The sequence below is a fragment of the Ammospiza caudacuta genome, chromosome 24, assembly GCF_027887145.1.
Source record: "Ammospiza caudacuta isolate bAmmCau1 chromosome 24, bAmmCau1.pri, whole genome shotgun sequence".
Lineage (NCBI taxonomy): Eukaryota > Metazoa > Chordata > Aves > Passeriformes > Passerellidae > Ammospiza > Ammospiza caudacuta.
This window is the reverse complement of record NC_080616.1, coordinates 4,716,280-4,742,456: the sequence shown is the minus strand read 5'-3', so window position 1 is coordinate 4,742,456 and position 26,177 is coordinate 4,716,280. Positions and strand designations below refer to the sequence as shown.

At 48.0% G+C, this 26,177-nt stretch overlaps 2 protein-coding genes across 2 annotated transcripts; one reads left to right on the top strand and one right to left on the bottom strand.

Annotated features, from left to right (window-relative positions):
- Positions 1 to 265: 265 nt before the first annotated feature.
- Positions 266 to 9,722, bottom strand: IL10 (interleukin 10). The gene is made up of 7 exons (XM_058819221.1): positions 9,665 to 9,722; positions 7,795 to 7,862; positions 5,004 to 5,087; positions 3,259 to 3,321; positions 2,062 to 2,214; positions 911 to 976; positions 266 to 358 (listed from the first exon to the last, which is right to left on the bottom strand). The coding sequence occupies exons 1-7, from the start codon at positions 9,720 to 9,722 to the stop codon at positions 266 to 268; spliced, it is 585 nt and encodes a 194-aa protein (XP_058675204.1).
- A 10,516-nt stretch (positions 9,723 to 20,238) lies between these two features.
- Positions 20,239 to 22,814, top strand: LOC131567830 (interleukin-20-like). The gene is made up of 6 exons (XM_058819579.1): positions 20,239 to 20,362; positions 20,986 to 21,162; positions 21,264 to 21,329; positions 21,749 to 21,901; positions 22,275 to 22,349; positions 22,626 to 22,814. The coding sequence occupies exons 2-6, from the start codon at positions 21,004 to 21,006 to the stop codon at positions 22,701 to 22,703; spliced, it is 531 nt and encodes a 176-aa protein (XP_058675562.1). The 5' UTR covers positions 20,239 to 20,362; positions 20,986 to 21,003; the 3' UTR covers positions 22,704 to 22,814.
- The last annotated feature ends 3,363 nt before the right edge of the window (positions 22,815 to 26,177 follow it).

Genomic DNA, 26,177 nt, shown 5'->3' with positions numbered 1-26,177 from the left:
CAATAAATAGTAATTTACAAGCTCATCACTCCTTTCTTCAAAACATACTGTAAACATCAACACTGAGGTATTGGAAGTAATAAATAATAAATTCAACTATTACAAAATTATTACAAAAATAGCTCTTAAATACAATATTAAGCTGGAAGTTATTGACCTGTAACTCTTAACCTGAACCTTGAGATAACTTGAGTTCTTGCAGCCTAAAGTGATTTTTAAAGAAGTAACAGGATTTGGTGCGGAAAATGCAGACCCAGGGGTGCTCTCAGTTCCTTCTCCTCATTGTTAAATATCTTTCAATGTAGTTGATGAAGATGTCAAACTCTCCCATGGCCTTGTAGAGTCCATTCTTCTTCATCTGCAGGGGAAAGCCAGGGCTGTCACAGATATGTGATGGACAATGCCTGGACAAATTCTCCTTCCATGGACACCTCCAGCTTCTCTGCCCAATCCCCTGGGAATTCCAGAATTCCCATCCCTACTCCAGAATTCTCACCCTTCCTCCAGAGTTCCCATCCCTACTCCAGAATTCCCAACCTTGCTCCAGAATTCCCATCCCTGCTCCAGAATTCCCAACCTTGCTCCAGAATTCCCATCCCTGCTCCAGAATTCCCACCCTTCCTCCAGAATTCCCACCTTTACTCCAGAATTCCTACCCTCACTCCAGAATTCCCACCTTTGCTCCAGAATTCCCATCCTTCCTCCAGAATTCCCACCCCTTACTCCAGAATTCCCACCCCTTACTCCAGAATTCCCATCCCTGTTCCAGAATTCCCATCCCTGTTCCAGAATTCCCACCAGATTCTCGCTCTCTGCAGCAAGAATTTATGTGATTCGAGACATTTTTGGGTTCTGTTCCCCCCCTGAGCCCCCTGCCCTGCTGTGTCAGGAGGTTCCTCCTGTTCCTTACCCTGCTGTAGGCCTCCTTGACGTGCTCCATGCTCCTGCTCCTCTCCTCACAGGTGAAGAATTTGTGCTGCAAAGGGACACCAGAGCACGGCCTCAGCCCCAGGATCCCTCCCCAGGGCTCTGCTGGTGGCTGTCCCCTCCTCCTGTCCCCTGGCACTGCTGCTCCCCACCTTGCCCTCCCCTGAGTGCAAATTCCAGCAGGTTTGCACTGTGCCCTGCTGAAGGAGCCTGGAGTCACCCCAGCTTTTCCCCAGCCTGTCCCCAGCCCTGTGTCCCTGCTGCCAGTCCCTGAGGACAGGAGATCCCTTTATGGGACAGGGTTTGTCCCATCTGACCCCAGGGATGGGCTCATGGCCACGCCAGGTGTGATTTCAGCAGCTCCAGCACCCAGGTAAGGGACAGATCTCCTCCTGCCCTCCCTTTGTCTGTCCAGCCAGGCTGGAGCAGGGCTGGCTGCACCAAGTGCTCCTGCACCATCATCCTGAGCTGCTGTGGGCACAAACCCCATTCTGGATCCCACAAATGCCATCCTGTGCCCCTGGGTCCCACACACTGAGCCTGGATGGATCCCTGGATCCCACAAGCCCTGCCTGCCTGGACCCCTAGATCCCACAAACCCCATCCTGGATCCCTGGATCCCACAAACCCCATCCTGGATCCTACAAACCCCATCCTGGATCCCTGGATCCCACAAGCCCTGCCTGCCTGGAGCCCTGGATCCCACAAACACCATCCTGGGTCCTACAAACTCCATCCTGGAACCCTGAATCCCACAGACCCTGCCTACCTGGACCTCTGAATCCCATAAACCCCATCCTGGACCCCTGGATCCCACAAACCCCATCCTGGACCCTTGGATCCCACAAACCCCATCCTGGACCCCTAGATCCCACAAACCCCATCTTGGACCCTTGGATCCCACAAACCCCATCCTGGACCCCTGGATCCCACAAACCCCATCTTGGACCCTTGGATCCCACAAACCCCATCCTGGACCCCTGGATCCCACAAACCCCATCCTGGACCCTTGGATCCCACAAAGCCCATCCTGGACCCCACAACCCCTGCCAGCCTGGACCCCTGGACCCCATCCCACCCCCCAGACCTGCCCTGCCCCCAGGCAGTGTCCCCAGGCTGCTGAGCCCCACTCACACAGCGTCTCATCATGGCTCTGAGGTTCAGCAGGAGGTTGCCCAGGTCGCCCATGCTGTGCTGGTGCTGGCTGCTGCTCCTCATGGCCCTGGGCAGAACCTCCTCCAGGTAGAATTCCATCATCTCCGACACCGACTGGCAGCCCAGGCTCCCCTGGGGACAGGAGGGGGAAACCTCATTGGGGATGGCCAACAGCACCAGGGGTGCTGTAGCCATGATATTTCCTGAAAAATCCTTTCCTTAGGGTTTTTCCTCCTGAGAATCTGAGAGGCCTCAGGAACAAAATGCAAACAATGGTTATCTGCTGCTGTGGAATGCAACAGGTGCATCTGGGATTGGTCTCATGTGGTTGTTTCTGATTAATGGCCAATCACAGTCAGCTGGCTTGAACTGTCTCAATCAGTCACAAGCCTTTGTTATCATTCTTTTTCTGTTCTTAGCCAGCCTTCTGATGGAATCCTTTCTTCTATTATTTTAGTATAGTTTTAACATAATATGTATCATAATATATATATTATACTATTATTTTATTATAGATTATTATATCATTAATATATTAATATATTATAGATTATAATATCACTAATATATATTAATATATTATTAATATATTCTATTATAGATTATTATATCATATTACACGTTACATTATTATACATAGTATATACTATATTATACATTATATAATATATTATAATTATTATAATATATCATTTATATTATTATAATATAAATAACAAATATAATAGAAAGAAATAATATAATTGATATAATAAATATAAATAGTATTATTATAATATTTATATTTATATTATATTATATTATATTATATTATATTATATTATATTATATTATATTATATTATATTATATATATCATATAATAAAATAATAAATCCAGCCTTCTGAAACATGGAGTCAACATTCTCGTCTCTTCCCTCATCCTAAGACCCTTGTGAACACAATCACAGGTGGGTTTGGACAAACCAGAGCTGGGCCAGAGTTTGTCCTGACCAGAGCAGGGTGTGGGAGCCACCCTGGCCACGGGGCAGCCTCGTGCCAGCCCCACCACAGCCACACGTGTCCCTGCAGGGTGACAGCAGCACGTGGCCCCGTTTCCAGCTGGCTTCCCTTCTTGTGAAACGCCTGCCCAAGGAGGGGGAAGGAGGAGGAACCAGCAAGGGATTTAGATTCTTACCTTGATTTCCTCCAGCAGGTCAGAGCTGAGCAGTTGGATGCTGAGGTCATCATCTTTTGATTGCTGGGGGAGAATGGAATTGAAAAATGAATTGAGAATTGAATTGAGAAATGAGCTTTTCACTCTTTCCATTTCCTAACGAATGATCCTTCCCTTGTTTGCATTTAGAGTCTCCCTGCAGCAGAGGCAAAGGGCGCCCAGTGCAGGTGTGACAGAGCACAGTGGCACAGGCAGCGGGGTCACTCTGCTCCACAGCTGGCAGCACAAGGACTGCTGGGTCATGCCAGCAGGAAAATGAAATCCCAGCCTTTGGTGCCACTGAACGTGTGTTGGGTCAGGCCAGCAGGAAAATGCAATCACAGCCTTTGGTGCCATTGAGTTTGTCCATGTGAAACCCCTGAGCTGCACAGGGTGCTGTCTGAGGGCGCTGCTGCAGACAGCAAAGCTGCCCAGAGGGGTGGCAGAGCCCTGGCAGCCCTGGCAGCCCCCCCAGCCTCTCTGCCAGGGCAGGAGGGTCAGTGCCCTGGTGTGGTTACCCCTGTAACTCCTGTTGATGGGGAAATGGGAGTTTGTTCTCATGGTGCTTCTGTGGCACCAGTGGGGTGGGCTGGCACCACTCAAAGAATTAAAGCCTTTAAAGCTGTCCTGAGAGGTTCAAAATATTCCTTCCCAGCATTATCTGTGAGATTCACAGCTGAACATCTGAAATCTTGGCTGCGTTCGTTTGGTGACAAACACAAACCATGACACATGAACTTGAGATTTGATCTGGAGAATTATCTTGGTTTATTGCTAGAACACATTGACATGGACTAAAACAGCAACAGGGCTGTGACCAAACACCTCTATCAGCCAGGACAGATGCTCTGAGGGCACCATGGGCTGTTTGCTCAGCCCTGAGGCTCCTGAGATGCAGGGCAGGGACCTTGCACAGGTACCGGTGCTGGTGTTGTGCTCCTCCCCTTATAAAACACCCTGTGCAGGTTTTTTGGTTCTTTCAAATTAAAAAAATCTGCAGCAAAAGGTTTCCCTTTTCACCTGGCACTGACTTCAGCAGGGCTGGACCTTGTTGCCCTGAAGAAAAAATGATTTCCTTCCTATTAATTCAGTGATTAACTTGGTTTGCAATATTTTGGGGGAAGCTTGGCTGGAAAGGTTTGCAGACGTTCATTGTGAAACCTCGAGTTCATTGTTAATAAAAAAAATAGGAAGAAGAGCCTGACAGATTTTCTCTCAGTGAGCAACGAAACTGATCTGCTCTTAACGCAACACAACCAAATCATTTCTGCTGGGAGGAAACTTCCCCCTCCTCCAGATCCAGAAGGTAAAGAAACCAGAAGATAAAATAACAATTCTTACAAAATAATCCTTAATTTACTCAAATTTGAGCCTGAGCTCTTTGACTCTTGGACAGATTTTCTCTCAGTGAGCAACGAAATTGAGCTGCTCTTAACCAAATAATTTCTGCTGGGAGGAAACTTCCCCCTCCTCCAGATCCCAGAACTTTGCAAGACAGGTAAAGAAACCAGAAGATAAAATAACAATACTTACAAAATAATCCCTGATTTCCTCAAATTTGAGCCACGGCTCTTTGACAGATTTTCTCTCAGCGAGCAACGAAACTGAGCTGCTCTTAACGCAACACAACCAAATCATTTCTGCAGGGAGGAAACTTCCCCCTCCTCCAGATCCCAGAACTTTGCAAGAAAGATAAAAAAACGAGAAGATGAAATACCAATACTTACAAAATAATCCTTAATTTCCTCAAACTTGATCCTGAGCTCTTTGAGCTTGGCGGGCAGCAGCTCGGGGAAGCGCAGGCAGGAGGGCTGGGCGCGGGCAGTGCCCAGCAGCAGCAGCAGGAGCAGCAGGATGGGCACAGCTGTGCCCCTGGAGCAGGTCCTCATCCTGTTCTGCAGATTTCCCCTCTGCTGCAGCTCTCAGCTGGATCCCCCCTGGGAGGGTACAAAGCAGATCTGCAGCTTTCACCTTGATGGAGCCCCTAATTTATACATCACTCCATTTCCTCTCCCCATTTCCTGACGAGCAATATTGGGGTTTTAAGTCAGTATTAAGCCCAAATGTCACTTGGGTTTCCCGTCAACTTGGGTTTCCTGTCCTCTCCTCACACCCCATCAATTTTTTTGTGCTTAGACTCTGCATTTTTTTTTTTTTTTTACATTGCTTGTTTCTTGTAAATTTAGCTGTGGCTGAGGAGGAAAGCTGCAGAGACACACAAAGAAGCCAAGGTGCTGTGTGATGTTCATTTATTCTCACAGTTCCATATTTTATTTTTAGATCAATGTTGTATTGTTAGGGGGGGAAAAAAAGTGTTGCTACTTTTAAATCTCAGTGTCAAACCTGCAGAGAGCATCACTCAGCAGAATTGCTTTTCATGAACTGTACAAATTCTCTGTCTCTTCCTTTGGTATTCTAATCTGCAAACACACATCACGAACTGAAATCTTCATTTTTAATTCATTTGGGTGTTTTTTTTCCAGTTAATGCACATGTCATCTGAAGCAAATATGAATTTTCATTGCTCAGCAAGCTCAGTTTGTGCTCCCAAATATCAGCTGGATTCCAAAGGGATCCCAGGGGAGGATCAGGATTTGTGCCACTTCTTTGATGCCTGGTGTTAAAGTGTGTGAGCAGCTCATAAAAATTCATTTTCCAGGCTTTTGAAATCTTATTTTGTTTCCTAGAAATGGACAGCAGCCCCATCCAAGCAGCAGCGTGTCCTGTCTTAGCTGGGACTTATTGTCCCAGCTGTGATAAAATTGTCCCTTTGGAGGCACAGAGAATTCCTGTGACGTCTCCATTTTCCGTTTCCCTCTCTTTTCTCCTTCTCTTTCTGTATCTATTTTAGCCCACACCCCCTGCTTCCTTGGGATAAAGATTTCACTTATTTATTCAGGAATTTGGCATGCAAGAAAGTGAGAGCGGAGATAAATTTGGCTTTTCTGAAATCAGGGGATTTTCCTTGAAATCCGTCTTGTTATCTTAAAAGAGTTCATTCTTCCCAGTAGGGAAGCCTTCCTCCATTAGGGAACAAATCCCATAAATTCTCATCTCCTTCATCACACTGATCTTCTTTGAAGTTGAATTTTTGAACCTCTGAGAGGGAATTCTTTGCTGGAAAATGCAAAGTATTGTTTGTTCCTGCATACTGGGAGTTTTTTCACTTTATTTTTAGGAGCAGGAGAGAGGAATGGTTGGCATGCACACGTGTAGGAGCAAAGGGGATGAACCATCAGCAAGTGGAGAATCTGAGGCAGGGAAAGTGTGGGATTTTGTGATTTGTTTTCCTTTTTTCTGTTGGTGTTGCCTCTTCCAGAGTCGATGGGGAAGCTGCTCCTGGGCACTCATTGCAGGGACATCAGTGCAGCTGAATCATGGCCTGGGTCATGGTTTTGGTGACCCATTTTTGTTCCCCTGCTCTAAATCAGCTGTGGGGTTTTTCCTCTTGACTGTCAGCAGAATCCATCTGAAAGGAGAAGGGCTGAAAGCTCGGACAAAATTAGTCTTAAATCCCACAGGCAGGATCCCTCCTGCCCCTGGGATCCCACAGGGGATTTTTGCTTCTTTTGCATTAATTTGAACCTGCCAGGGCCCAATAAATCTTCAGTACCAAGACCTGGGTGGCTGCTGAGGCTTCACCAGGGTGTGGAAACTGATGTGTGAGATTGGTTTATGTACTCCTGGATCCTCAAATCCTGGAGCTAATCCAAATCCCTTCAGGGAAGGATGCAGCCTCTGGATCTCCCCTGCACTGGAAGGGCTGCTCAGCCTCAGCTGAGGGTTTAGGAGCTGGGGTTTTTATGGGGTACAGGGAAGAGAAGGGAGGAGAAGAGAGAGAACAGAAAAGAAGAGAAAAGAGAGAAGAGAAGAGAAGAGAAGAGAAGAGAAGAGAAGAGAAGAGAAGAGAAGAGAAGAGAAGAGAAGAGAGGAGAAGAGAAGAGAAGAGAAGAGAAGAGAAGAGAAGAGAAGAGAAGAGAAGAGAAGAGAAGAGAAGAGAAGAGAAGAGAAGAGAAGAGAAGAGAAGAGAAGAGAAGAATGACCAGGTTGGAAGATACGTTCAACGTCATCGAGTTCAACCCAGCCCCAAAACCCCAACTCAACCCTGGCACCCAGTGCCACATCCAGGCTTTGTTAAACACATCCAGGGATGGTGACTGCACTAGCTCCCCAGGCAGACCATTCCAGAACTTTATCACTCTTCCAATAAAAAACCTTTTCCTAACATCCAACCTAGGCACCAACAGGAGATGGAGCAGCCCCATAGCTTTGGGATCTCCTCCCACCCTGCCCAGCAGCTGAGCGCTCATTTCCAGCCTCCCCTTGTTTGGAGCCACCCTGCCTCTCCATGAAGTCACATGTGACATCCCCAGTGTGCTTCTGGCTCTTGTGCAATTCCCCTGCAGCCCGTGGTGGAAGCCTGGGCCATGTTTTGGGGCTGGCAGCAGCGTCAGGCAGCCGTGCCCGTTCCGCAGAGGAAACTCTGGCGTGCGCAGGGCGACTCTCTGCTGTGTTTACCTGCGTTTCCTCTGCCTCGTCAGGGATCTTGACGGTGCAGTTTCGCTGTGACTCAGCCCTGCTGAGCGCTGTGGAAAGGCGGTGGCTGCTCTACTACAGAGAGCTTCATGAATGAAGAAAACACCTTTTTTCCTAAAGAGTGTCCGGGGGCTGTGGGTGTAGCGCTGAACCTTTAGGAAACGGCTCTCGGCTTTGCCAAGAAAGATCGCTTCAGGAAGGAGAACGTGTGTTCCTCAAAAGCCATTCCTGTGCTTTTACCCCACCTCCCACATGTGGGAACCCAGAACATCCCTCTGGCTGTCCAGAACAGCCAAGACCCCTGCCAGGGGGCTCAGAGACCCTGGCACAGAGCCCAAAACGCCTGTGGGTTTGATTATGGCCCAAATTACCAACCTTATATGAAGATCAGCAAGCCACAACAGTTTAAGTAGAATATTAGTGAAGTTATCACGGGGTGGAAAAGTAGATTTTGGGGTTTTTGGTATGGGGGTTCAGGACGCAAGATGGAGGGATCTGGGCATGTCCAGCCTTTCTCCTTCTTCTTCTTGGCCTCCATCTTCTGCTGTGATGTTGGCACTTTTGCATTGGTTTAGAGTAGAAGCTCACTGTCTAACATGGGTGATAGGTGTTGGAAAGTAATTGTAAATATTGTACAGGTAGTTTTTAGTATAAAAAGATAACACTGCCCTGGGGGCAGGCAGAATGCCGGGACTGTCTTGCTGAGCTGACCTCGTCAGGGCAGGAGAAAATGTTTTATAGATAAGATACAATAAACAATCTTGAGACCGAGAAATTACGAGCTCCAACTCATTCTTCAAGGGCCAGGCTGGGAAAAGAGACTTTTCAACTTTTCTTGGGGTCACTGTGAGCAGCGAGAGATCCTGACACCCACGAGGTTCTGACAGCAGGGAGTTCACCAGAAACAGCAGGGCAGCAAGTGCTGCTTCTGCACTGAAACAGAGGCCCCTGGGCAAACATGCTCTCCCACAATTTGCCAAGAGGAAAGGTTGGTCCTGGACATGGTCTGGGCAGGGTTTGGGCTTGGATATCCTCAGAGTCCACTACTGGAGCAGGGTGGCACCTCGCCCTGATAATTGAAGGGCCTTTTCTTATTTTGGCACAGTTTGCTGTGACAAATTTTTACGGGATTTTTTGCCTTCTTGGCCTCTGCATTGCTTTTGGACAGAGGGATGTTGAGTAGCACCATCCCTGGATGGGTTTCTGGAAGGGTTTTGCCATCCCTGGAGGTGTTTCACCATCCCTGGAAGGGTTTTCACCATCCCTGGAAGGGTTTTCACCATCCCTGGAATGGTTTCACCATCCTTGGAGGGGTATCACCATCTCTGGAAGGGTTTCACTGTCCTTGGAGGGGTTTCAGCATCCCTGGAGGGGTTTCACCATCCCCAGAAGGGTTTCACCATCCCTGGAAGGGTTTCACCATCTCTTGAGGTGGTCAAGGAATGTTGGACATGGCCTTCAGTGCTCTGGTCTGGTGACAAGGCAGGGATCAGTCACAGGCTGGACTAGATGATCTCAGAGGTCTTTTCCAGCCTCAGTGGTTTGTGATTCTGTGATTTTCTGCACAATCTATTCTAGGCATAACTTGAAGTATCCCCTCCATTTCCAGGCTGTCACAGTGTTGTTGTTGTTTCTCTCTTTTTTAGAAATTCCCCATTTCTCATCCCTCCAGATCTGGATGATCTCCTGCCAGTGACGCTCATGGGGGAAGTAAGGACTTGGTGGCCTTTCCTTCACCCCGCGTTTGAAGCCATGGCACTGCTCTCTCAGCAGCCCAGTGCTGATGACTAACAGTTCCTCATGAAGCACCAAGTGCTCTGCTTTGTGTTTTTTTCAAGATTTTTTTTCCTACTGGCCAGGCGAGGCGTGACGTCGGAAATTTCAAATGTGGAAACCTGCTCAGGACTCATGGCGTGACTCACGTCGACCTCAACAGGTAAATCCCAAATTGCTCTTTGGAAATTTAACCAATGTCATCGGTTTATCTTGTCCAGAAATGGGTTATTAATCATGAATTGGAGTCATTGGACTTTGATGTGACTGCTAATGTGACACAGAGATTGCTAATGTTACATAAGAAGTTCTTAGAAGGTCCAGAACTTCCATGTGATCTAAATTAAGCTGGAACTTTCTGGAATTGTCCACATGAAAGAATCAAGTGATGGAGACCTTCTCTCCTCTGCAGATTCAGCTTTGGTGATAAATTTAACTGAGAAGTATTTGCACTTTTCAATGGCACACATAAACCTCCCAATATTTGCAATTCTGCTGCAGCCTAAGGCAGAGACTGGATAATATCCAAATTTAATATCCCCCCTGTTATTCCAGGGTGCCCTCTGCCAACCTAGAAGAGCAAGCTCTGCTTTATTCCCTATTTTCCATGGTTTTGCCATTTTAAGCCTTTCTCTGAGGTGTGTGAGGAGTCCTGGGTGAGGTCAGCGATGCTGCCACCACCCTCACGGGGCTTTTCCCACTCCACAAAGCAAACAGAGGTGTTGCTCTATTTTTATCTCTTTTATTTCCCCTGAAATCAGCTGCTGACAGGAATTTTATGATGTTCACAGCACTGTCCTTAGAGAAACCAACATTATCTTGGCACTGGAGTCTCAGGAGTGGGGACTGTGTGCTCCAAGTGAGTTTCTTTGCAGATAACTAAAAGTGTAAAAGTACGCGAAAAAAACCCAGAATATATAATCCATTGGCCCCAATATCACTCGCACTGCCTTTTTCTTTTTGCTTTTTGAGCCTTCTACAGAAGCAATTTTGAGCAACTCTTGCCCTGAGCAGTTCATTGCACAACTGCTGCTTTGAGGAGTTTCTTTTTTCTAGTTCTGGTATTACTTGGGTGGGATCTTCTGGAGAATATTGACTTTGTCATGATTTATCACCCAAAACTCTGACCTATAACACAAACTCAGCCTATTTATAGTGCTGAGGGATCATAAGACAGAAACTCCTTATCATGGTTTGAGAAATCAGATCAGCCCAAGCTGCTGCTCGGAAGCTCCAGGGTGAACTTCAGAGCCAGCTTCACTCACTTTCCACAGCAGCACCAGGCCCTGCAGCCCCCACCCTGGGGTTTTGGGGTGGTTTTTTTGTGGGGATCATGGAGAGGGTTTGGAAATCCTGGGTTTTCTTTGTCGCCCCACAAAGTGAGGATCAGCCCTGGCTGGGGTGGGGATGGTGGCTCATCCTTGGAGCTCGAGGGATGCAGCAGCATCCCCAGAGCTGCCATGAGATTTTCCACCTGCTCCCACTGTGTCTTTCTGCTCCAAAATCTTTGCTGTGGTTTTTTCATTAAAAAATGATCCACCAGATGAGCTTTTTGAAAGTTTTAGAGGCTTTTAAAAGTGTTTAAATCCCCCTTCTGTTTTCTCTTTTTTTACAGAAGGAACAGGTGATCCAACCTCCTTCTCCTGACAGACATCTTAATATGGAGACCCAAAGAAAACCATGGAATCATAGACAGATATCTTAATATGAAGACCCAAAAAAACCCATGGAATCACAGAGTGCTGTGAGTTGGGAAGGACTGTAAAGACAATTTCTCTCCAAGCCCCTGCTGTGGGAGCAAAAGTTGAGTTATAAAAGCACCAGAGTTCAATTGAAATCCTGCTGCTCCCCACAGGAGCTCTGGTGTCAGCTCCACTCCTGCTCAGAACTGCTCTCCTCAAGGCTCTTCAACAATTTCCCTGGGATTTATCTTTCTGAGGAAGATTTACTTCCTTAACAGCATCAGGCATTTATGTCTCTGTTTGGTTCTTGTTCTCCCTGTGGCTTTTGAGGACTGTAACTAGGAAGTGGAAGATAAAGTTGAATGGTGGAAAACCCCTCTCACTGTTTAAAAATAAGAAGATCAAGAAAAAAACAAGACCTGAAGCAGACTTCCTCTGCTGTCGGGAAAGGAGGGAACTTCATCCCTGCCCCTCAGCAGTGTCTGCTGAAAATACAAAGTCAAATGAAGAGCCAAAATCCTCACAGTGCCCCTGATTTATGTTGATGGCTAAAAGAGGTTGTGCAGGGAGGAAATGCTCTGGATTTTCCAGGGTTTTCAGTGTCCTCTGAGGTCAGGGGACAGAAGGCCAAGCTGGTGCTCCCCATGTGTGCCAGGACCAGGCAGAGCTGTCTAGGGGAACTGGAGAAGGGAATTCCAGGGATTTCCTGGAAAAATCAACCTTTTGCCAGAACTTGATTTTCCAGGAATTTACACCTAGAGGCAAACAAACAGTGACCAATTTTTCTGGTTTTTTTAATCAAATCAGGCAGGAATTGGCATAGCCCAATGGCTGTGACATGCCAGCCTCCCCTGCTTGTCCCTGACTGCCCATCTGTGTGCCCTGAGGCCAGAGCTGGAGCAGAACTCCCCAGGCTCACGTGCATCCATCCCGAAACCAGCCCTGGCTCTCGGGGTTGTGAAATTGAGAGGGGCAATATTAACCCAAAACCGAAACCCGGCGCCGCTTGCGTACAGAGCCAACAGCGAATTTACTGAAACACAGCTTTCAGTTTTGGTGAAAGCTGAACCTGGCTGGCTATTGGAGTGATTCATTTGCTCCCTGGATTGTTCAAAAACGGAGCTGATAGCAGCCAGCTCTCAGTTTCTCCTTTATTAGGTGTCATTTATTCCCTGCACTGTCAGCACATTTCACCCGCGGGGCAAACCCAGGGGTTGTGGGGGACTGTCATCCATTGGCTGCTCCAGGAGGCCAAGCCTGGTTTTCCATCAAAATATACTTTTGGGAATAAGCTTTAGGGGTGGTTATAGGGTTGATTGATGGACTAGATGATCTGGAAAGCCTCCTCCAGCCTGGGTGATTCTGTGTTTCTGTGAAGGGCCCTGTGTGACTTCTGCTGTCACAGCAGAATCTCCAGGAATGGGAGGAAGAGGAGTGATGGGTTTGGGGAATGGGAGTGGTGGATTTGGGGAATAGGAGTGATGGGTAATGGGTTTGGGGAATAGGAGTGATGGGTTTTGGGAAGAGGAGTGATAGGTGGTGAGTTTGGAGAACAGGAGAGCTGGGTAATGGGTTTGGGGAATAAGAAAGCTGAGTTTGGGGAATAGGAGAGCTGGTGATGGGTTTGGGGAATAGGAGCGATGGATTTGGGGGAACAGCAGTGAGGGGTTTGGGGAATGGGAGTGATGAGTGATGGGTTTGGGGAACAGGAGAACTGGGTAATGGGGAATAGGAATGATGGATTTGGGGAATAGGAGAGCTGGGTTTGGGGAATAGGAGACTTGGTGATGGGTTTGGGGAATAGGAGTGATGGGTTTGGGGAACAGGAGAGCTGGTGATGGGTTTGGGGAATAGGAGAGCTGGGTTTGGGGAACAGGAGTGATGGTTTTGGGGAATAGGAGTGATGGTGGATGAGTTTGGGGAATAGAAGTGATAGGTGATGAGTTTGGGGAATAGGAGTGATGGATCCGGGGAATAGGAGAGCTGCTGATAGGTTTGGGGAATAGGAGAGCTGGGTAGTGAGTTTTGGAACAGGAGAGCTGCTGCTGGGTTTGGGAATCCCAGCAGAGCCTGGCCCAGAGCCCAGTGCTGCTCCCAGTGGTGCTGGTGCTGCTGGTGGCATTACTCTTGGAATGTGATGGATGATTCCCTTCCCTTTTTGGGCAGCTCCTGAGCTGTTGCAGTTTTGGGATGAGAATTTCCCAAGGGTAATTTGATTCTCCCAGAGCTGGTCCCTGAACTGGGCAGGGCCTCCCATGGGCTGGTCCTTGGCATCACAGAGAGCATGAACAGCCTGGCTTTGGGCACAGAGGCACGTTGGGTGGACTCACATGGACACAGAAGTGGCAGCTGAAACCCAAGTGCTGGATAGCTGAAAAGAAAAAAAAAAAAAGCTTTTTTATCTAAATTATTTAATTTTAAAAACCTTAAATATGCATTTCCCTGTGGGGAAGATGCCATTTATGATAACCAAAATAAGAGTTCACATTCTGCCAGAGCAGGGGAAACAATTATCTAACCTTCCACACCCCCCACCCTGGTGACTAAATGAATTTTCTGCAGAACAGCTGTTGATGCTCGAGATCCTCCACCACGCTTTTCCTCTTCCTCAAAGGTGAATCTTAGAAGATGAGGAGGGGAAAAAAAAGAACATTTCCTTTTGTTTTTTAATTGCTTTTGCAATTTCTTTCCACTTTCAGGGTGAAATCCTGTCTCAGCAGCATCAGCAGCTGCAGTGCCATCAGTGAGTCACAGGGCAAGTGCCACATCTGTGCTGGGCAGGAGATGGCACAGGTGGTGGCATTGCTGGGACGTGTCCCTGACCTGGCCAAGGACACACAGCCAGAACAGGGGGAGCCCAGGGTCACCCCCAGCACTGGGGTGATGCTCCTTGGGGGACGTGGCACTGTCCCCTCCCTGCTGCAGCCTGGGGACACTCTGGGCTGGGCTCTCAGTGTCTGATGATGGCAGGAAGAGCCCCAGAGGGACAACCATGGGTGATGCACTAAATCAGGAGGATTCAGGCATTGTCTTGGGGTGAGGGGCATTCTCCTTGATGAGGGACATTGTTTTGGGGTGAGGGACATTGTTTTGGGGTGGGGGACTTTTTCTTGGGGTGAGGGACATTGTTTTGGGGTGAGGGACATTGTCTTGATGAGGGACATGGTCTTGGAGTGAGGGACATTGTCTTGGGGTGAGGAACATTGTTTTGGGGTGAGGGACACTGTCTTGGGGTGAGGAACATTGTTTTGGGGTGAGGGACACTGTCTTGGAGTGAGGAACATTGTTTTGGGGTGAGGGACACTGTCTTGGGGTGAGGGACATTGTCCTGGATGAGGGACATTGTTTTGGGGTAAGAGACATTGTTTTGGATGAGGGACATTGTTTTGGGGTGAGGGACATTGTTTTGGATGAGGGACATTGTTTTGGGGTGAGGGACACTATCTTGGGGTGAGGGACATTGTCCTGGATAAGGGACATTGTTTTGGATGAGGGACGTTGTTTTGGGATGAGGGACATGGCCTTGGGGTGAGGGACATTGTTCCAGGCTCTCCAAAGGTCCCTGAGCCCCCAGAGCTGGGCAAGGAGCTGTTCTGCCCATCCTAAAGCTGCTGGGAGCCCTGGGCAGTGTGAACCTCTCGGGAAGAACCCTGGAGAGCAGCTGAGCCTTTGCTCTGGGTGTCTCTTGGAGCTCAGCTGAATAAATCTGCATTTCCCTGAGCCCGTTGCTCCCTACGAGGCAGCACCAGTGTTTGATTTTCAGAATTATTCAAGGGGTTGTGGCTCAAAACGTGACTGAGGAGAGGGAACATGATGTACCTCTCTGGCAGCACCTCCTCACTCAGTGTTTTGTGACTCATTTGTCGAGTTTACCGAGAAAAACAATTTTTTTAATTTTTTTTTTTTTTTTTTTACTTCTGTCAGCAGCGCTGCAGAGCTGGGGCTGGGCGAGGGCAGGGCTGGAGCTGGCCCTGGCCAGGCTTTCTGCTCATAACGAGCTGCACTAATTAAGAGAGAGGAGCAGTCTGATCATCAGGGCTGGCTGAAGGGTTTCCATGACAGAGAGTGCCAGGCTCATGGAAATGGTGACACCAGGGGTGGCACCTGTTGGGTGCTGCTGTCCCTGCCTGGTTCAGGAGGGCAGTGCCACATTAGCACTCCTTGTGCTAATGTTTGGCTTTGGATTGGAGGGACAGGGATTTCTTGGCAATTAAATATTGATTTTTAAGGAGTTGAGAGCTGCGTTTCACCTTTCCGTTGACACCCAGCTACGCAGAGGGCAGGGCTGGCTCACGAATGACACCACTTCAGGTGTCAAAGAAATTACTCCAGTGCAGCAAAACCACATAAAAACATTTTCTTCTGCTGCTGAAAACAAAATTTGACTGGGGTTTTGGTGAGCTACAGCATTATCAGGGCAAGTGTAACACCCCACAATCATTTTTGTGAGTTGGTTTTTGCAGCTCTTTTCCTGAAGGAGATCAGGAAGGGTTCCTGAGCCCAGATATTGTTGCTGGATGCTGTTATTAAAGCTCAATTCTTCCTTTATGAAAATTTCTGGGAGCATTTCTCTCACTCACGTTCTCTGGGGACCTGAGAAAAACCATTATCAGGCTCATATCTGAAACGCTGGTTTACCTAAAGCTGCTGTGAAATAGGAGCGATGACAAAGAATGTCAAACCAAAGCTGGGCTGTTGAGTGTTATCAGAACTTCTTAGAGCACAAAAAGCGCCTTGAAAGGCACTATTGAAACTGCCTTATCACCCCCAGACACTTTACTGGAAACCTGGTGTTAAACTGGTCTGGGAGCAGCCCTTGAGAGCGGGGCGCCTGCGGATCACAACAGCTCATTGACAATTTCTTGAAGGATTTTTGTTTTTAGGGTGAAATGAATGATTTGAAATGAATTATTTATTATTGAAATGAACGAGGAGCGCAGTAACTCCCAGTAACACCAGTGGGATGACTCCCAGTGCACAGGGGATGGAGCAGGGCCGAATTTCCCAATGCAACCAGCCAGGGGTGAGTCAGTGCCTTGTCCCCTCTGAGTGTCTGGTCCTTGTCACGCTCCTGGGCTCTCCAGGACCGTGTCCTGTGTTAGTCACTGCCCCAAGCCCCGTGTCTGCAGCAGCCTGGTGCTTTCTGCCACCATGGAGGTGTTTTGTCACCATAGCAGTGATGGTGACAGTGGGCTGAGCATCATCCCCACTGTGGGTCTGCTGGTAGATAAAACCAGCACTGAGAGAAAAATGATGGGAAGGATTCCCGTGGTTGATGAATGGAAAAAGATATTTGATTTTACAAATAAACTTCAGGTTTGCTGATAAATGAAATTTATGACAGTGGGCTGAGCATTGTCCCCACTGTGAATCTGCTGGTAGATAGAACCAGCACTGAGAGATAAACAATGGGAAGGATTCCACTGGTTGATGAAAGGAAAAAATATATCCGATTTTACAAATAAACTTCAGGTTTGCTGATAAATGAAATTGGATATTGAAAGATGAAAGAAACAACGGGGGAAAGCACTAAATTCCATAAGAATTAAAAATGAAAAGGGAGGGTTGTGCATTAGAGGGAAGTCTCTGGTATCAGGTGTTTTGGGAAGTCTGAACCTCCCAAGTACTTCAGAAATGGGGAAAGAGAGAAGGGAAATGTATTTGGGAAATTGGGATAAAAAGGAGGCTGCATCCTCCAAAAATCTGAGACACCCCAGGGGAATGCCCCATGGCCTCTCCCCTTATTGGAATAAAGTAAAATGACTCCTCTGTCTTCTTTTTGGACATAAACCTCTGATGTTTGTGGATTAATTCTCCTGAACACAGCATTATTTTCCAGCTGCTGTGGGGCTGCTCCCTCTGATCCCCACTCAGCCCCTTCTGTGCCTGTGAGATATGGGATGTGCTGCCCATCACAGGCTTTGCATAAATGATTTCCCCGATGAGTTAATGGCACCCAGGGCTGAGTTTGAATTCCTGAGCACCAGGGCAGCTGGCTCACAGCTCTCTCTGCTGCCTTTGCTTGTTATCTGGGATGTCACTGCCCTGTCGCAACGTGCCTGCCATAAAACCCCGAGGGAGGAGCCCTCCCCCGTTAGCTGGAAGTGCTCCTGGGGAAAGGAGAGGAGCCTTCCCTGCCCCATTCCCAGCCCTGAGTGCCCCAGAGGTTTAACCATGCCCAGAGTGCCTGAGGGAATAGCTTCCCATTTTACTGAGCTCATCTGCAGCGTCAGTGAGGAGTTTCAGAAATCCTTGCTCCTTCTTTCCCTCTTCCTTCCCAGAGCTAAAGAGGGATGGTTTGCTGTTTTATTGAGGTGTTTCCATGCTGCTGGAGCTGGAGGGTTGATGACAGACTGGGGAGAGCCACACTGGGGGGATTTGCTGCCATCTGGGTTTGGTCCAACGTGTGCTGATGGCTTCAAACTGATAGAGGGCAGGGATGGATGGGATTTTGGGAAGAAATTCTTCCCTGTGAGTGTGGGGAGGTGCTGGCACAAGGTGCCCAGAGCAGCTGGGGCTGCCCCCGAATCCCTGGAAGTGTCCAAGGCCAGGCTGGACAGGGTTTGGAGCAGCCTGGGACAGTGGAAGGTGTCCCTACCATGGGACATGAGATGGTCTCTGAGGTCCCTCCCCACCAGAACCATTCTGGGAACCCTGCTGGTTCCACCCCCTCTGCTCTGAAATGAGAGGCTTTTGGGCATACCCCACGTCCAGCACTTGGGCTGCTCTGTGACTGCCATTTCACACCCAGTAAAACCCCAAAATGAAAATCTCTCTGGGCTGTTCCCCACCCCGGTGGGGTTTTCCTCCTCCTTGCCCTTGTGCTGAGGGTCCTGCTGTTTCTTTTGCTTTGCAGAAGGTCGATGACAGGATAGAGAGGCTGAGGGACACATGCAGAGACCTGTAGAAGGCCCTGGACCTCGATAATCCAACATTTCCCTGCTGTTCCTGTATCATCCCAGCATCTCTCCTCCTCCTCCCCCACGTCTCCTCCTTGCCTTCTGGCACTTGGCTGACCCAGCCTGGGCGTCAGTTCAGTTCCCAAAAGGAAAAAAAAACCAAAAAGAAAGAAATGCTTTCATGTTCATCTGCCATTTACATAATGAAGTAAGAACTCACTGCCTCCTCCATTGTTTCCTCACCCGGGCTGGGTGTGCTCCCGGGAATGCTGCCACTTCCTCGGCTTCCAGCAAAACTTTTGCTGCAATTCCAGGCAGCAGCTGGGATTTGGGGGAGGATTAAGAGCCCAGATCCCTCCAACACCTCAGCCAGGGCAAATCCAACCTGCTGCAGCCTGGGCCCTGCCCTCTGGCTGATTTCCAGCGGGTGAGGGAGGCACGGTGGGCACACCTGGGGCACTTCCAGCAACCCTGTGTGCAACAGCCTGACTAGCCTGGGCAGAAAATCCATTTACCTAGTGACAGATCTCTGCTCAAGACTGAGCTTGGCCATCAATAAATTAATTAGTCACCCAGCAGATCCGTTCAGGACAGCCCTGGCCCACAGGCACAAGGTACATTGCAACAGGGACGTGCTGGGGCTGCTGCTCCCTGCAGGAGCCTGCTCCAGAGGCTGCTGCTGGCATTAGAGGGGTGACTTTGCCACCTCAGTGCCCTCCAAGCCCAGCTGGCCATCCCTCCTGGTCCCAGAAACTGCAGGGAGTTTATTTTGCTGCATGTTTTTGTTTGTGGACTGAATGAAGCTCTCTCCGAGGGCTGTAGGAACATCTAAACCAACCTCAGAGCCAACAGCACAAGGGCCTGGGGTTTGCACCAGCACTGCCACATCTGTGTGACAATGAGCCTCAGCTGACAAATCCTGGTTCCCTGGAGACAGCCTGGGGCAGAAATGCTGGTGGAGAACGTGTCTGCTCCTTTTGCTCAGCAGGGAGAGTCGGGGTGAGATGGTCACAGATGTCACTGTGCCACTGGGCTGGGGGCTTGGGAAGGTGACATTGGAATTTCTGTCCTTCTGCGGGGTGACAGATTTTGACTGAAATCCCCTCTGAGCCTGGAAACCATTTCTTCTGCCAGCAGGGTGGGAGCTGCGTCCTCCAAACTCCCAACCTTGTGTTTCTGTGTGTCTCCAACACCATGAACACAGGATGGAGAAGCGTCCAGGAACTGAGGAAATTCGGAACAGCATTCCCTGAACCTTGTAGGATTCCTTAAACTTGGGACCAGGATTCCCTGAAAGTGGCAGAGGAAGGCCAGGACAATGATGGAGAAAACCCTGGACTGGAGTTTCACCAGTTCCACCAAGTCCATTGCTGTGGTGGTGTTCACAGGGGTCCCAGGATCAAGGAAGAGATGAGAATCTTGACTCCATGTTTCAGAAGGCTGATTTATTATTTTATTATATATATTATATTAAAAGAAAATTATATACTAAAACTATACTAAAAGAATAGAAGAAAGGATTTCATCAGAAGGCTAGAAAAGGAAAGGGATGGAATGATAATAAAATCTTGTGACTGACCAGAGTCCTGATCCAGCTGGACCTTTGATTGGCCATTAATTAAAAACAATCACATGAGACCAATCAAAGATGCACCTGTTGCATTCCACAGCAGCAGGTAATTATTGTTTTTCTTTTCCTGTCAGGCTTCTCAGGAGAAAAATCCTAGCAAAAGTATTTTTCATAAAATATGTCCGTGACACATTGCCAGAAGTCCTGGAGTGCTGGGACCACTGGCATCTTGTGGGGTGATGCCCCTGAGCTTCCAACATCCCAACTGTGGGCAGCTGGAGGGGATTGCCAGCATTGCTCCATCTTGGACATTTTAGGGATGTGACCCCAAGGATGGTCCCTAATTTTGGGATTTCACATCCCTCTTCCCAAAAGGAAACCCATGCAGTGATGCCAGAGTTCCCGCCTCCGTAGGTGAGGGAAACACCTGTGGGAGAGAGAGCTGGTCCCTTGCACGAGCTCATTAATTCAGCAAATTACAAAGGGAAATACGTGCTGGGAAAAGCAAGAAAAATCCCAAAAGTTAATCCAAGAGTTATTTCCTCCTGGTACCGGGATAAAAACGCCTCCTTTGGAGCTCTCCAGGCCAGACGTAGGTGAGAGGTGAGCCCACACCGAAGAGCAAGGTAAGATACTGAATTTATCCCTTTGTTCTGTGTCCTCTTGGGTATTTCCTTGTGTTTCTATCTCTTAAATATTTTTTTCATTAATAACCTTAATTTTCAGTGCTAACAAAACTTGTGCTTGACTTATGCTATTCCAGAGGGAAACTGGTTTCTTTTGGGATAAGACCTTGGGATCTGTTACTTTCACTCAGTTCCCTCCTGTTGCTGCTGTGTCATTAGACTTAAAAATTTAATTTCACTGTATTTTTTTTTCTGATAAGATCTTTTCAGAATAACTAATGTTATTAGTTATTACAGTGTAATGTTTATTTAGATACATTTTTAACAGCTATTATATTTATTTTTCCTTTTCTTCTTGAGCTCTTCAGTTAATTATTTGATTTTAATGTTTATTTAGATGCATTTTTAACTGATATTTTATTTATTTTTCAATTTCTTTTTGAACACTTCAGTTAAATAAATATTTGGGTTTTTTTCTCTTGCTCATGGGGAGCAAAGAAGAAATGTATAAGAGATAGCAATGAGTATGGAGTTACAAGTTTGAAATAAAATGTGTGTATTTTTATATGGATCACAGTTGTGTTATTTAGGAAATAAGGAGGAATATTCTCTTCTTTGGGCAGGTCTCCCAGGCAGCTGACATGAGAGGATCCCCCCTGTTCCTCTGCTTCTTCTCCGTGTCCTGCTGGGTGAATTTGATGCTAACAGCTGGGGACAGAATCTTCCACTTTGGGGCCTGCAGGGTTTCCATGAGCATGACGGAGATCAGGGCTGGCTTCACAGCAATTAAAGCCAATATTGTGAGTATTTCCCAGGCTTTGGGGGGCTGGGGGAGCCCCTGGCAGCTCCTGGAGCCCCTCTGGAGCCTGCAGCTCCATGCCCATCTCCATCCTCTCCGCAGCAATCCAGAGACCCCATCCGGACCCTGAGCATCCTGTCCCACCCTCACTCCCTGCACAAGGTTAAGGTAGGTGGTCCTGGCTGGGGAGCCCTCACAGGATCCCAAAGCAGGTGAATGTGACCTTGAGAAGTGCAATCTATCATAAATCATAAAAATCTGTCATAAATTTTCAGCTTTCTCACACCCCAAAGCCCTGGGCAGGAGCCGCTGTCAGGGTCTCAGCCTCTGATACCCAGCTGCAGAATCAGCTGGTTTCACTTTGTGAGACTTGCTGAGGATGGATCTCCTGGAAAATCAGCCTAAAATGATTTCCCATCTATTTTATCAGCTTCAATCAAGTACAACTGAAGAAGCTTTCTCTGAATCAAACTGTCCTGCTGTGCTCAGCTACCACGAGCTTCCTGTCAGAGATGCTTTATCCTAGAGAGCAGCTGCAGCTCACACCCCTTTGGAAGAACTTTTAATCATTAAATTAATTTTCTAAGTCTTCAGACAGGTGCTGCATCACTTATCAGCTCTTCACCTTCTACGTGGACAAGGTTTTCAAGCACTGCAGGACCGAGGACTCGTTTGTGAACAGGAAAATCAGCAGCATTGCCAACTCCTTCCTCAGCACGAGGAGGAAGCTCGGGCAGTGTGTAAGTCCTGCCTTCTGCCCCAGTGTGCATCCCTTAATATTTCATCTATAAACCAACCTGGGAGATTTATAAAGCTGCAAAGTCTCTGTTTAAATAAATATTTTAAAATGAGAATACAAAGCAGAGTGGTGTGAAGAGTGTTCTGTCCACTGGGACATTTTTATATTTGCTCACTCACCATCAAACTCCCCTGTTGGTCCTAAAGGCCAAAATTGATCCTGTCCTTGTGTCTGTCAAGTGAGTTAAACCCTGATTTAGGGACCTGCAGCCTTTCCCACAGTTCCACAGTGTCTCAACTATGATGCCCAGCAAAATCAGAAACTGAAATCTTATTTTAAAAAATAAGACTAATAAATTAATCTTGTTTTTCCAGCATGAGCAGAATAATTGCATGTGTGGGGAGGAATCCACAGAGAAATTGAAGCAAATACTTGCAAACTATGAAGGGGTGAGTTGGTGACTGAGCCTGGTCACACACACAACATGAATATTATATGTTATATGTTATATATTATATGTTATATATTATATGTTATATATTATATGTTATATATTATATATTATATATTATATATTATATATTATATATTATATATTATATATTATATATTATATATTATATATTATATTATATAATATATTAACACAGATATTTAAATTCTCTTTATGTTGAGTTGTACTGGTGGTATCTGCTTACAGCCCATTCCTTTATATATAATTTCAGCTGAATGTCACATCTGCAGCCATGAAATCCCTGGGGGAGCTGGACATCCTCCTGGACTGGATGGAGAAATCTCGTTAGCGGGCAGTGTTAATTGCCCATGGGCTGGTGCTGAGGAGCTGCAGGGGCTTTGCAGAGATGAGAGGGACAATAAATCACTGTATCAGTGAAGCTGATTCTGGCAAACATGGGGAGCTTTGCCAGCCAGGGCCATCAGCAGAGTCTTCATTAAGACAGAAATAACAAGTGTGATTAAATCATCATCGCCCTCGCTGCTACCAAAGGATGCTCCCAGGGAAAACCCACAAGGGTTTCTCTTGCTGGCAGATATAAGCTGTGATCATGTCATAAAAGTATTGTTTAAATTACAGATATTTTGCCTAGGGAATGTGGGGCATGAGTGCTGAGGGCTGGCTGGTACAGCTGATGTTGCATAAACGTGGGCTCGTTCTCAGGGCTGCCTCCACTGATGGATCTGGCTGAAATGAGAAGTGCAGTGTGGGAAATGCTTCCAAGAATAGGTCCTAGCAGGTATGTCAGGCCCTAGAAATCTGTGTTTCCTTTTGAGATGATATTTTCTGCCTTATCAGTAAAAAAGTTTCTGTGCAAGATATGTGGTTGCTGAATAGAAAAAGGTTTTTGGGTGTATTGAGCAATTTACTGACACTCAGTAGTGAGTTTTGTGGAAATTGGTGGTGATGACCATAAATAAACCCAATTTGAAACTGTGCTGAGTCTGTTTGTCAAAATTCTGAGGAATTATATGATTCTTGCTGGTGAAACTTTTCTGAATTCTCTGTGGCGTCCTCTTATAGCTGATGCTGTCACTCCAGCATGCCAGGGATGATGCATCCTTCCAGACACGCCAGAAACACCAAACTCAGACCTCAGTGCCGCTGAACCCCCTCGGTTTGTCCCCAAAACTGGGCTTTATTTACAGCTCTGGTCTGTTCTCTCTCATTTTGGGTGTTGCTGGTACCCAGTGTGTGCCCTAAATCCCAGCTGGGAGACAGCACCAGCATTTCCCTGTGAGTGTCAGGCTGGTGACATTTGGTTATTCCCTTTCAAAGGAAAGATCTCTGAGTGCTCACTGTCCTCCCTCAGATATTTGCTGATGCCAAAGGAAAGCTTCTGAAGGCTTTGATTTTGTTAATTCATGTTCCCATGGGTTTCATTCGTCCAGGTGTCAGGGCATGAACGGTGAACACATCTTGCTATGCCCTGGCAGTGCTCAGGAGAGCTGATTGTTCAGCTCCATCACTCTTTTAGGAGTCTGGGACATTCCATGGCTCTCTGTTGAAGAACAACCCCTGGGAATGATGCTGGGATGCAGCTGGGATGCTGGGATGAGGTGCCACAGCTCGTCCCTGACCCCAGGAAATCAGCTGGCACCTGCCAAAGGAGCAGGGGCTGCTTGGTGAGTTCCTCAGGGATTCTTGTGGGGTCTGGGTCACAGCTTGAGGGTTTTACTCCACACCTTCTGCTTCACAATCATTACAGCTCATCCACCAATCTCACCCTGTGTGCTGAACCCCTCAGCCCATGCCTGCCTCAGTGCTTTCACCTAAACCAGGGATTTTACATTTCTGTCCCCATTGCAGGGCACGGCAGCAGCCGAGAGCCATCACCCACTTGAGATGGGTAAATATCAGATACCAGGGCTCTATTCTTTGCTTCCAACAATATCCTTCCCCTCAAAGCCACTTCAATTCCAAAATACTCCTCCAAAGCTGAGACTAAGACCCTTGCTGTTGGTGTCAGCCTCTCCTGCTCCTTCCTGGGTTCATGTTTATTCAGATAAGTTTATGAAGATATGAAGTATGGAGCAAGATCTCTGAACTTGATCAGTTCTTCACCTCAAAGGTGCCAGATGTTGCCTAAACTAAATGATGCCACACACTGTAATAAGAACAATTAATTGAGTGCCAGCAGTGGGAAGGGGCAGGGGGCACAGCAGGCAGCTGAGGGCTGCAGGATGCTCAGCCCAGCCCTGCTCCTCTGCCAGAGCTCAGCTCATCCCAGCTGCTCCCAGGGCAGCGAGGGAGGAGCGGAGCTGGCCAAAGATGCTGTGGGGAAGGCTGAGGAGGAAGAGCATTTACAAAGGGAGAGCGAAAGGGGTTTTCTGCTCTCAGAAATTTCCAAACCCGAACGTTCTGCCCTGCTGCCCGCCGGGGATGCTTTCCAGGCTCACGCCTTTCCTGCTGCACCTGAGTCAGGCATTCCCTCCTTTCCAGCTCCGGGCGGGCGCGGGCCTGTCCCGGTCAGACATGTCCCGACCCCTTTCAGGAACCTGTCCCAGTCCCAGCATGGACCTGTCCCGGCCCCCTCACGGACCTGTCCCAGTCCCAGCATGGAGCTGTCCCAGTTCCGTTTCATGAATCTTTCCCGGGCCCTTTCACAGACGTGTCCCGGCCCTTCATGGACCATTCCTGGTCCCAGCACAGACCTGTCCTGGTTCCCTTTCATGAATCTGTCTCAGCCCCCTCATGGACCTGTTCTGGCCCCTTTCATTGATCTTTCCCAGCCCCTCAGAGACATGTCCTGGTCCCTCACAGACCTGTCCCGGTTCCTTTCACAGACCTGTCCCAGTCCCTCACAGACCTGTCCCGACCCCTTTCACTGACCTGTCCCAGTCCCCCTCACGGACCTGTTCCGGTTCCCTTTCTCAGGCCTATCCCAGCCTTTTCACGGACCTCTCCTGGTTCCCTTTTTCAGGCCTATCCTGGCCCTTTCACAGACCTGTCCCGGTCCCCCTCACAGACCTGTCCCGGTTCCCTTTTTCAGGCCTATCCTGGCCCTTTCACAGACCTGTCCTGGCCCCCTCTTGGACTTGTCCCAGTTCCCTCACAGACCTGTCCGCGCTCCCTCACGGACCTGTCCTGGTCCCCTCATAGACCTGTCCTGGCCCCCTCACAGACTTGTCTCTGCCCCTTTCAGGACCTGTTCCGGTTCCTTCATGGACCTGTCCCGGTCCCTCACAAACCTGTCCTGACCCCTCCACGCCCTTCCCGAGACCCAAACCCCTTCCCATGGCACTGCTGAGGGGATGCAGCCCTGGGGATGTGGCAGGTGAGGCCTGACCTCCCTTTGAGGGCAGGCAGGAAGGTGCAATGTGGATGGAGGGAGATGCTGCCCTGCTCATCCCAGCACTGAAAACCCATGATTCAGGAATCATATGTTTCATCCTCAGTGAAATTCTGGAATCAACAATTCAGGAGTAATTTGTGTTTATCCTCAGTGAAGTTCCGTGTGGGCCAGATAACCCAGCCTGCTATTGTCACCTCTTCCTGCACTGCTTTATCTGTGGAATATTCAGCTTTTCCCACTCTTTCTGTGCCTCTCTGGGTGATATCCCACAGACACTGAGTTCCCCATTCTGCTGAAAGCCACTGGATTCTTTATTGCTCACACACAAACACTCCAGGCGTGTCTGCCCTGCAGGTGCTGCTCTCAGGTCGGGAAAGCTCAGAGGAATTAAAAGCATCAGATGCTGTTCTAAAAGGTTTCAGATGCTGTTCTAAAAGGTTTCCCAGCTGCCTTTAAAAGAAAATGGAT